Source organism: Erpetoichthys calabaricus, chromosome 1 (assembly GCF_900747795.2).
Source record: "Erpetoichthys calabaricus chromosome 1, fErpCal1.3, whole genome shotgun sequence".
NCBI lineage: Eukaryota > Metazoa > Chordata > Cladistia > Polypteriformes > Polypteridae > Erpetoichthys > Erpetoichthys calabaricus.
In genome coordinates this window covers 181429879-181442408 of record NC_041394.2, presented here as the reverse complement: position 1 = coordinate 181442408, position 12530 = coordinate 181429879, and the positions used below count along the sequence as shown (strand labels likewise).

General features: G+C 37.1%; 1 protein-coding gene across 2 annotated transcripts in view; it reads left to right on the top strand.

Annotated features, from left to right (window-relative positions):
- kdm5a (lysine (K)-specific demethylase 5A) overlaps positions 1-12530 on the top strand; it is a 146104-nt gene that overhangs the window by 112603 nt on the left and 20971 nt on the right. For both annotated transcript variants that reach the window (XM_051930694.1, XM_051930696.1), the window contains 5 exons: positions 679-796; positions 959-1314; positions 5449-5587; positions 8081-8260; positions 9517-9672. In XM_051930694.1, the coding sequence (XP_051786654.1) occupies positions 679-796; positions 959-1314; positions 5449-5587; positions 8081-8260; positions 9517-9672 (949 nt within the window). The remainder of the gene's footprint in view (positions 1-678; positions 797-958; positions 1315-5448; positions 5588-8080; positions 8261-9516; positions 9673-12530) is intronic.

Here is a 12530-nt window from a genome sequence, read left to right as displayed (position 1 = left end):
AGGTAATGTACAAAACCAGCTAAAAAGGGAATTAAAATGTTACGCTAAATTGTAAAATCTGTTTTATATAAATCAGAGGACATTTGCTTAGCGTATATAATTTGCTGCAGAGATCTTTGTGTGCAGTTTTCTGCAGAACAGAGAAACCAAGTGCATCCCAGGACTATACGGTATGCTTTACTCTGACTGGTTTAGAAAATTGAGCAGAGAAGGATGTGTGGGGACCTGATCTAGGTTTTCAAAATTCTCTAGAGCATCAAAGTCCGGTAGAGGTCTTTCAATTTAATCATAAAATACTAGAGGACACCTGTGGAAATTAAGGGGAAGTGCATTTAAGACTGACGCCAGGTTTGTGAAGTTCCGGAACATACCAATAAGTGCCTGGATATGATGTTATATAACCAAACATCCTGGTTGGGCTGGAACAGCTCTTTTCATTTGTCTTATGCAGCATGTCTTCACTGTGATACTTAATTTGAAACTTGTGAGGAATGAAAAAGTCTGAAAACTGCCTTATACATTTATGTCAAGAAAATTTATTTTCAAAGATAATTCAGTATTTAATTATATGTAGATTGATTTTTTTTTCATCATCTGTTCTTTTATGTTGCACTGCATATTCATGTATCAGATAGGTGTTTCTGTTCTGATTCTTTTTTTCTTTGCTACTCTCTCCAGTAAACAACGTCCAGAGAGCAGCAAGACACGGAGCAAACTAACAGTGGAAGAATTGAAGGCCTTTGTTCATCAGCTTTATCGCCTTCCATGTGTTATCAGTCAGGCCCGACTTGTAAAGGTTTGTTGTGTGTCTTGTATTTTTTTTAAGTAAACTTCAGTAAGTTCAGAAAAGTTCCAGAAATAAAGTAAAAAAGAAAAAAAGCAGAATAATGAAAAAATCATTTTTACATTGTTTATTACTTATCATGGGTGACAAAATATAGTAAATCATATCTTTTAGGAACTTCTGGAAAATGTGGAGGAATTCCATGAACGTGCCCAAGCAGCACTCTCCGATGAGACTCCTGATTCATCCAAACTGCAGGCCCTGCTGGACATGGGTGCAGGGTTAGATGTAGAATTGCCTGAACTTCCTCGGCTGAAGCAAGAGCTTCAGCAGGCACGTTGGCTTGATGAAGTTCGCCTCACTCTTGCAGACCCACATCGTGTTACTCTAGATGTCATGAAGAGACTTATAGACTCTGGTGTGGGGCTAGCCCCACATCATGCTGTGGAGAAGGCAATGGCAGAGCTACAGGAAATACTTACTGTTTCTGAGCGATGGGAAGATAAGGCAAAAGCCTGTTTACAAGCCAGGTAAAAAATCTTGTTTATATTCAGATTTAAAAAAAATTGATTGAGCGATGGGAAGATAAGGCAAAAGCCTGTTTACAAGCCAGGTAAAAAATCTTGTTTATATTCAGATTTAAAAAAAATTGATGGCAGTAGTATAACACCATTTATATATAATAATAATAATAATACATTTTATTTATACAAGGCGCCTTTCTGAGAACTCAAGGACACCGAACAAATAATAAATAAATAAATAAAAGACACAATTATAAACAACTTAAAACATCAGAAAATTTAAAAAAACCAAACAAAACCACTGCAATCATAAAGAAAAAGCCATTTTAAACAGATGCGTTTTAAGTTTACATTTGAAGGATGAATATGATTTGATATTTCTAAGCTCGGTAGGTAATGAATTCCAGAGCTTGGGAGCAGAACGGCTGAATGCTCTGCTCCCCATGGTGGTTAGACGGGCGAGAGGGACAGTCAGATGGATGGAGGAAGAAGATCTAAGGTTACGGGAGGGAATGGCAACATGAAGAAGGTCAGACAGATATGGAGAGGCAAGGTTATGAATTGCCTTAAATGTTAATAGCAGAATCTTAAAATCAGTTCGAAACTTAATCGGGAGCCAATGAAGCTGCTGCAAGACCGGAGTAATATGGTGAATAGATGAGGTTTGAGTAATGATGCGTGTTGCAGAATTCTGGACTAACTTAAGCTTATGAAGAGATTTATTAGGGAGACCAAAGAGGAATGAATTGCAGTAGTCCAGCCGAGAAGTAACAACACTATGAACAAGAATGGCAGTGGTATGAAGAGTGAGGGAGGGGCGAATGCGATTAATATTACATAGGTGGAAGTAAGCAGACCGGGTGATGTTATTAATGTGAGATTGGAAGGATAGAGTACTGTCGAGGATGACACCCAGACTCTTGACCTGAGGTGATGGGGAAACAACAGAGTTATCAATAATAAGAGAAAGATTATTGGTTTTTGATAATGATGATTTTGAACCAATGAGGAGAACCTCAGTTTTGTCACTGTTTAAGAAAATTCGAAGAGAACCAGGATTTAATTTCAGCAATGCAGTCAATAAGCGAAGGTGGTGGAAAAGAGGAGATGGGTTTACTAGCAAGGTAGAGCTGGGTGTCATCAGCATAACAGTGAAAATTAATGTTATATTTACGAAAAATATTGCCAAGGGGAAGAAGGTAAATAATAAAAAGAAGAGGCCCCAGGACAGAGCCCTGGGGCACACCTGAAGTAACAGCGGTGGGTTGAGATGTGAAGGTTTTAAGCTGTATGAACTGAGTGCGGCATGAGAGGTAGGATCTAAACCAATCAAGTGGAGTGTGGGTAATGCCAATCAAAGATAATCTATTAAGATAATCTATCTATATTTATCACAAGTATTGGCAGTAAGATGTGACAAATTTACACATAGTATAGACTTGGATGCACTGATATGTATTTTTGTGATGTGTGCTGATATATAATGTGAATAATTAAAACTGAGTGTTTAAAGTAAAATTGCAGTATTTTACCACATGAACTTATTTTAAACACACAATTATGTGTTGATACATCCAAGTTTTTTTATTTGGCTCATACAAACCCCTTTTGCATATAAAGTAAGCAGACCTTTATCCCTTTTCCTGTTGAAATAGTTCTTGTAAACTGTCTTACAACATATTTTTTCACTCAGGTTATTATGGTACTTCATTTGAGGCATATTTTTATTTAGTTTTTTGAAATTGAGTAAGTGTCTCAAAATAATGTTCTATGATGTCCCATCTGGGCAGGTTGTTGGTTGACGAGCCAGTCTGGTTATGTCTAGTGATCTGCTTCTTAGTTCCTTTCTACTGCAGACCTAATTGTAGAAGATGGCACTTTGTCCTGCTTCAAATGTATGAAAGAAAAGGTTAAAATGCTTAAAAAACATGCATTAAAACATTAATAATTGTATATAAGTATATATTAATATATACTTTTTAAATGTTGATTTGTAAAATTCATTTTTATATTTGTATTGTAGATCTTTAATATGTTTTTTTTTTAATAACATGGTAAATTGATTAAACGTTTAGCCCACTTTAGGTCTAGTTGAAAATTAACATTTTTGATGAACAATGCAAAGTATTCAAAATCTAAGAAGCAGAAATAAAATCAGTTTAGGCTATTGACATGTTGTTCTAAATATTATATTGAAGCCCTATGTCAAAATGGAAAAACCTCCTCTTTATTTCTTTGGAAATGTTTTGGAAGGGTAAAATTTGGTATCTTAAGTAACTGAACAGCATTGTACTTTCTAAACAATGTCATATTTGAAAAGAGAGGTCTGGTTAAGTTCATGTCACATTTGATGACTTTTCATTCGTAGCCTTCATTTACATAACCTCGTTGAGTCAGAGGCAGTTGGCAGCATGCTCCCATTGAAATCAGTGATCTAGTTTGACATACCCAGTGACTCACTCCAAATAGTTTGACTTGTCATGTTTGATTTTGTCTTTAGTGGCAGGGGAAAGCTGTGTGTGCATGAGATCTGATAGCCAATGAATGTTTGCCAGGTAGCTTACAGTGCTGACTACCCTAATATAAGGACAAAATTCTGCTAAATAGAAGTGTAATGATTATCCCTACCCATTATTCCAGTTTGTAGTATCTTCACCAATTTATGCAAAGAACGCAACACAACCATCCAAGTAATGTACAGTGTCAGTTTTTAAGCGAGACAACAGCTATGGAAATCTTTTTTAGTGTGCCAGGACCAAAGGTGTAGGTAGAGCAGCATTTTCCAACCATTTTTCTATGGTGACACACTTTTTGCATCCCAAAATTTGCCATTTACAGACACAGCACTGCTGCTTTGTCCCTTTGCCTACTCTTACAGGCGGTCCTCTCCCTGCCTCCCTCGCTGCCCCTGGCTGCTAAAGTGCTCTCTAAGTGCTGTGTCTGCATAACGGTAATCGCAAAGTTGATTTTATGTCTGCTTCTCCAGGAAGTCCCATCCTCCTCAGATAAGTCTTGACCACCTGAGGAGCATATCTCGCTCAGGTCTGAACCCGGGGTCATTACATTGTTATTTCCACTATGCGCCAGTTAAAAAACACTTGTGTAGAGTATAATTATTAAGGCATTGATGGTGATGAACAAATTTGTCAATTGAGGATAGAAATTGTGGATTTTTAACATATGTTTTAATGTATGTCCATTTTAGAGATGCATATTCTTTCAATTAAATCAGTCTTTAGCAGTGTATTCAAAGTCAACAGTCCTTTTGATCGTTTTTTACTTTGACATGTGACTGGGAAGGCCACTGAAAAACAATGAACTCATTGTCATGTTGATTAAACTAGTATGAGACAACTTTTATTTTGTAACATGGTGCGGGTGCACTGTCAGTGCTGGACAAAGCCACTAGTCATTTGTTTTAATTTGCCTCTGAGGTTGTATGTACTGTTTTTTGCTTCAGATCAGAGAGAGAGAGATATGTTATACGTAAAACTATTGTTTATAGTCAACCATATACAGTATGAACTGTAACCCTTACACATTTCTAGCTGCTTGCTTATTCATTTTTAAATTCATGCTGTGAAACAGCTGAAGTGGTTGACACTTGCAGGCTTCTTCTGTACTTAAAATAGAGCAAATATTAAAATAAAAATAAAAAGCAGAGGTGGAATTTGATTTACAATCATTTGCTATATTTAATCCTAGAATACACTAATCACAAAATTAATTATAAGCCACGTTTTACTTACAATTTTGCAAGGTTAGAAAACTGTCAATAAAATTTTTATCTTGTACAGACTAATTTGTATGTAAGGTAAAATTATATAAATGCAGTTTGACATTGTACAGATGGTATAATGATTTGTATTTATTAGTATTAGTATTCATTAAATCTGGTTACATATATATGTGTTTATTTTGTTTGTTTTTTTTTTAAATAAATGTTGCAGCCTAGGATGACACAATGAATTAAAAGCTGGGATTCAACCAGCATCCCTGTTGTTTAAAATCCAGTGCTTCATTTGATACTCTATACTGACTATAATAAGAATAACTAACTTTAATTATAATTTAAAAAAATAAGTTATACATTATGTAGTGTTTGTTCAAAGTTTTATTAGGAATGTATTGTATTTGTAGACCACGCCATGGTATGTCAACACTGGAGAATATTGTGACGGAGGCCAAAAATATTCCTGCATATCTTCCCAATGTGATATCTCTCAGAGATGCCCTCCAAAAAGCTAAAGACTGGACATCAAAAGTAGAAGCTATTCAGGTAAGAAGAGGGAAATAACATGCACACATTGTGCATTAATTATGATAGACTGTAGTGGAAATATAAACTTTCAAAAACAGACTTAAATACTGTATATATACATGTAGAATAACAGACATTTTCCTATGTTGAAAATTATTGAAAGGTTGATTCTAACTTAAAGTTTGCATTAAGATTGACTAGTGACCCGGTGGTCTCATAGCATGGATTGATTCGATGATTTACGTGCTTTATGTTTGTTTTGTTCAAAAATTTTGAATATATATTGTTTCAAATTACACTTATGGCTTTGTTTAAACATTTGTGTGTACCATAAAACCAACAGAAAATAATGATGTAGACTTGCATGGGCAAATAACACAACTAGCTGTTATTTGTTTTACAGGCTTGGTTTAACTCTGTTTCTATGTGTGCTTTTAAAACTTGTTAAACTGCAGTTTTCATGGCTTTTAATAATTAGACAAGATGTTTTCAAAAGTAACTGTCAACTATGAAGTTTGCAGAAGAACACTTTGCATTTATCAAAGTAATGTAGCAACCTTCACTTGTTATTTTTGAATTATGTTTTTTATTTCATAAAGAGCCATCTTTTAAGCACATTATAGCAAGTTTCACTTTTGATTGTAGGTCAAAAATAACTTGTGTATTATCATGGGATGAGTAAAACTTAACTAAGTGTGTTGCTAGGTTGGTCTTGTCTTACACCTTAAGATATACATACTTGGAGATCCTATTTACATATCTATGTATGAGTGATGAATAAACTGCCAGTCATTCTTTAGTATTCTACATAGGATCCTTTTCACATAAGTACATAAGATTGATGCCTCAATCCTGTCACTTCTCAGTACTCCTCATAGGGACTCACCATACTCAATACTAACAAATGTATCAGTGTCCCTGAGACCCACGAAGGCTCCATACCCTTTTGGTTATATGCTACTTACCAACCAATGGGGTCTTCTGCTATACTTACTCTTCTGTTTAGGTTCAGTCTTTCGGCCCTGGTAAACCTTCCCACACCAGGTGCCTTAATATTTCCTTTATTACTCTAATCACTCTAGATATTAAGACAAAATATAGAAATCTGAAAGCTACAGTACATGATATGTATTAAAATAATAGAAGAAAGTATAATAAAAAATAAAACTGATAACAAAGTTGGGATATAAATAGTGTTAGAAAAAACACTTACTGAAAATCAGCAGTGTCGAGGATGGATGTTGTCCTGAGTGACTTTTTAATTTTGCAGTCATGTGATGCACAAGTTTATGTTTGGCAACATTCAGACGAAATGGCCAGTCTCTCTCTTTTTTTTCTCTGACGTCACATCCTATGTTGTTCTATGCCTTAGTCCTTTAGACCGACCATTATTTATTTTGAAATTCCATGTGAGGGCTCTGGGATATGTGACATTTGTGGAACGAGCCCCGGATACAGACAGGCAGACATGTTTTAATCACCACCACACGTTTATTTACACTACAAATATTTACAATGTCTATAAGTGCACCACAAACCCCAATCTTCCCCAAATTCAAGGCCAACCACACTATGCCTCTTCTTCGGACCGCCTCCTTCTCTCTCTCTCTCTCTCTCTCTCTGTCTCTCTCTCTCTCTCTCTCTCTCTCTCCAACCTTGTCCTGCTTCCACCCGACTCCAGCCTCGACTGAAGGGAGGCATCCCCTTTTATCCATACCCGGATGTGCACCAGCAATCTTCCACCCGACACGCCCCAGTGTGGCGGAAGTGCCGGCTGTCTCCCCGGAAGCACTCCTGGTGTTCCCACTCTTCTTCCCCCCAGCACTTCCTGATGTGGTGGAAGTGCTGGGGTTCCAGGGTCCATCAGGCACGGGGACGCCCCCTGGTGGTGACCACGGGCCCCTACAGGGTTGAGCTTCTAAGTCCTGTACCTGTGGCCCCCAATACAACTGGGGCGGTCGCCCCCTCATGGTCTGGAGGAGGCATGAGCCCTCCTCCTGTCTCCCCGGGCATCCTGGCTGGGTAGGAATCCCAGCCAGGTGCCACACATTACATACATATGATTGGCAATCTGTCCTTTGTAATGGATGTCTGTGCCCAAAGGCTTTGTGATACTGTATGCACCTCCACACTGTTTTCTGTTACCTCTTCTTATAAAGTTATAAACTGCCTGACACAGATGCATTAAAATTATAAGTTACTGGGACAATTAATGAAGAATGTGTAAGGGAGTATACTTTCCATGTACATTTCCCCTGTAGTTAAATTGCCTTATGGGTCATGTAAATTACTTAGTTTTTATGTAACCATAAAGTTAATCCTGATTTGTTTGAACAACATTAAAATTGAATATGAGCAGTCTGCAGTTTTAAAAAGGATGTTAAAATTGAAGATTATGTACTCCGGGACACATTGTTCAAGAGAAGTGGGAAAAACCTGTTGTTTATGTAGTATTCTACAGTCTGCAAGAGATTACAGAAATTATGAAACTCTTTCTGTGCTATATTGTAGAGTGGGAGTAATTATGCATATATTGACCAGCTGGAAACCCTGTTGGCACGTGGTAGACCAATACCAGTTAGACTAGATGCCCTGCCCCAGTTAGAATCTCAAGTGGCATCTGCTAGGGCATGGCGAGAGAGGACAGCACGGACCTTTCTGAAAAAGAACTCAACATATACACTTCTTCAGGTAAGAATATAGTACATTATAAAAATTTAATAAAATAATTTTAAAAATTACAAGTCACAGTAATTCATTTGTGATGCAGTTCTTTAGTATCTGATTTTCTCTTCTTATATTCCCTAAAGGTAACCTAAGTTTATTCATGATTCTATAAATTGCAGAAATAATATAACAAAACTTACAAAATCATTACACAGCCATTTTTCCAGTTTTAATTTTTAGATGATGGATAATGTCTGATAATGGTATTTAGTGAATTTCACAAAATCTTTATACTGGATGTTTGGGCCATATGTCCTGACTCACAGTTTTAGTTTCAAAACTGTGCTGTAATTTGAACTTCAAATTGGACCATGCAAACAGAAGAGAAGTTTTTGTATGAGGCTTGATACCTCACAGCAGTAGTGGCTATGTAAATGTTTTCGAAGTATGACAAGTCCAGCTGTAGTCTCTGCCCTTTCTTTGTAGTCTCTGCCCTTTCTTTTTCCTTTTTCATTTTGTCATGTTACAACAAACATAAGACATTTGAAACACTGTGACTTCTCTTCTGTCTTGTGTTTGTTGTACCACAACAGAATGAATAAAGAAAGGTCAGAGACTGTGGCTGAACTTGGTATACCAGGAAAACACAACCACTGGCACTGTCATGTAGTTCCTCAATTGGTTGTCAAAATGAGACAAGCTTGTGATGGTTTAGAAATTTGAACATGATAAAAAAATCATGAGGCATTCATGTAATCTGTCATCCCCTGAATTACTAAAAATTCTGTAATACGACGTCCTCAAAGTGACCAAATCAAGCAGCTACAGTTGTTAAGTTTGACATGTTTTTCAACTAGAAGTCATATGTTTGCCACTGGCCAAAATTTTTAGTTCCTTTCTAAATATTCTCTGCTTTTTGCACCTTTTCTTTTCTTATATACCTTTCATGTACCCCACCTTATTCCCTTCCTTCCTTAACCCATTTTTCTTTTTCAGTTAAGTCTCTGATGGTAACTACACAGCTGAAATGCTGTATCTCTAATGTTTTATTGTTGTGGGTATAACCTTAGCTTTTTTCCTTTTTCAGGTACACATGAGGTAATCTTTTATGAACTCCAGCAATATTGGCATCTGTAGTTTGTTGAAATCATTATGTAGTCCTCAAAGTATTATTGTAATTTATCATGAAGTTATTGCTTGAAATAGTAGGTAAAGCTGTGTCATACTAGTAATGCATGGAGATTATTAAAATTTATTTTTTCCCAACATATTTAATGTAGGTGCTAAGTCCAAGGGTTGATATTGGTGTGTATGGGAGTAGCAAGAGTAAACGGAAAAAGGCTAAAGAACTTATGGAAAAAGAGAGAGACTTGGATATGGAATGTCTGAGTGATGTAGAAGAGGGCACTGAGGAGGCACGAGACCCAGCAAGTGTTGTAAGTATATCTAAGCTGTTTTCCACTACAAGTTTTCTGCTAAAAATGCTAGTAAAGCTTGTGCCAGAACACCTAGTATCATTACTGTGTCTTGTGTAAGCCTTGCCTTTTTCAATACTCCATCTCTTTGAGTAGTGATTTTTAAAGCAATCCCCATTTTAGTAGCTTGATGTACAGTGGTACCTCTGGTCACGACCGTAATTTGTTCCAAAACTCTGGACGCGACCCGAATGTAATAATTTCCCCATAAGATTGTATGCAAATACAATTAATTTTTTTATGAGTTTTAAGCACATAAAAAAGTAAAATCCACTTCTCTTGCGAAACTTTTCAAACCATCCTCTACTGGCTTTAAATTCCTCACCTTCGCCACTCAAAGAAGGATTTTTTTTCAGCAAATCGCCATGAATCTTCCTGGCTTTCTCGCATATGATCAGCTCGCTTACGCTATCCCCTGCAAGTCGCTTCTCGATAAACCACACTAGCAACAGTTTTTCCACCTCTTCCAGCACTTGAGGCCTCTGCTTGGTTAACATTCTAACTCCTTTTGCAACATCAGCTGCTTTGTTAGGCCCTGTGTACGCAAACAAAAGAAAATGGGAAACGGAAAATGGGAAATAATTGGCGCATACGAATGCACATAGGGAAACTGGCCGCCAGTGTTTTTGTTTGCCACCAGAGCATGTGGTCGTGAACAGATGCAAAATTTTGGCAAACTATTTGATCGTAACTGATTTGTACGTGTTCGGAAACGTTCGTGACCAGAGGTTCTACTGTATTTATGGCAAAGGACATGTAATTGCATATAAATTCATTTGTGAAATGGAAGCATTTCATTTTTGCTTGAATGGGTTGATTTGGAAGGATTTTTTTCCTAGCTCTGTTTTCTTTAAAATTGATTATACTTCTGCTTGACTGATTATCTGCTTCTTGTTTTATGTTGTGGTAGTGCAATAGATGGATGAGTACAGTATGTCACCAGAAAATTATGTATTAAAAACTCCCATCTGGTAAAAAAAAAAAAAAAAAATGCAGAAATATAATAATAATTAGGTTTAGTTTGGCTTTATTTGTAAATATGGATACAAAACTTTCTGTACGAAAATGATAATAAAGATAAGATAATAAAGGGCAAAAGGTAAACTTTAGCAAAACATCACCGTGTCAAGTTTGTTTTGCAGCTTCTCGCCTTTACTCAGCATTGCAACAGAACTTAGGAAAAATACACATGATAGCAGAAATCCTGATTTTTTTTACCAGTTGTATTCAAAAGTGTTGATACCACAGTCACATTGTATTTTTTACAGAATGTGTAAGTAAAAAGGATTAATTGCAATCTCTCTGAGGTACACACTTAAATGTCTGCACATCTGTATACACAATTGTCTGCTTTTTAGTGAATTTAATTGACTAAAACTACCATATGCAGAGGTTTAGACATCCTGTTGGTCAATATTTAGTAACACCTTGCAAATCACACCTTCCAGGTGTTTCTTGTAGCCTGCTTAGAGTCTTTCTAACAGAGCTTTCTAGCTTTGAAATTTCCTTAGATGTTCTTACATGCAGTGCATGTTTGAGATTTCTCCCCATACTCTCAATAATATTTAAGCTTGGAAACCTTGAAGGCTGCATCAAAATTAGTACTTACTTAGATGTGATGTGGATTGCTGTCTTCTGAAATAGGAAATCTGTTTTCATCCTTCTTCCTTGACTCTGGGATATTAGCTTCTAGGATTTATAATATATAGAGATTAATCCATTCTGTCTTCCATCCACAAAAAATTTCCTGTACAAGAGGATGCCATAGTTCTATCAGACACTTTCTGGGATCTTTCAGATCATTCCTTGGCTACAAATGTTCCACCTAACCTTCATCTTATTATATTTTTTCTAACAGTTGAAATTCCAAAGTGGAAATGTCTATTATTGTGTGTACAGTGATCCCTCGCTATATCACGCTTCGACTTTCATGGCTTCACTCTATCGCGATTTTTTCTCGTACACGCTTACGTCACTACGCATGCGCTTTCTGAGAACTGTTATCTAAGCCCCACGATGGCTCCTAAACGTGCTGCTTTTTCTAAGCCATCTGATAATGAAACTAAGCGCCAGGGGAAGATGCTTACCATCCAGGAGAAGGTGAAACCCTTGGATATGATCAAAGATGGCAGTACCCTACAAAAGCCTCCTCACACATATGAAAAGACAGCGCCAGCAACTGCCTATCAAGATGTTCTTCAGCCGCACACCCAGACACCCACTGCCTACTCCTAGTATTCCTTCAGCGGAAGAAGACAACGATGCACCTGCTGAAGATACTGCACCACCTTGTCACGCTTGGGTCACAGATTTGCACAGAGACACAGGAGGTTGTAGAAAAAAAAAGAACTTTATTCAAAGCACTGCAAACAAACATTTGTCTCTTTTCAAAAGTTTAAACGTGCTCCATGACAAGTCAGAGATGACAGTTCCGCCAGGAGCAGAGAATGTCTGAGAGAGAGAGAGAGAAACAAAACAACCCATTCCAAAGCTGAGAGGCACTGCACAATACTTTTAAGTAAGCAGAGTACCGCGTGAGAGGTTTATCGCGCGTTATGGCGCCAAGTAAGAAGGGTAAGGAGCAATGTGAAGGTAGACTGTCAGCTGTTTCAGGGGTTTTCCCAGGGGCATCTGTGTCCTCTGAGGGTACGATCAGTGCTCCAGCTTACAACCTGAAGACTCTCCTACTGAGCTCATGCCTTCATAGGTTAGTGGTTGTGTGTAAGAACTGTGTGTGTGTGTGTAATTAAATGTACAGTACAATAATAATATGATATTTGTAACGTCTAATATGTCTTATTTTCTCTTATTTTGTCTAA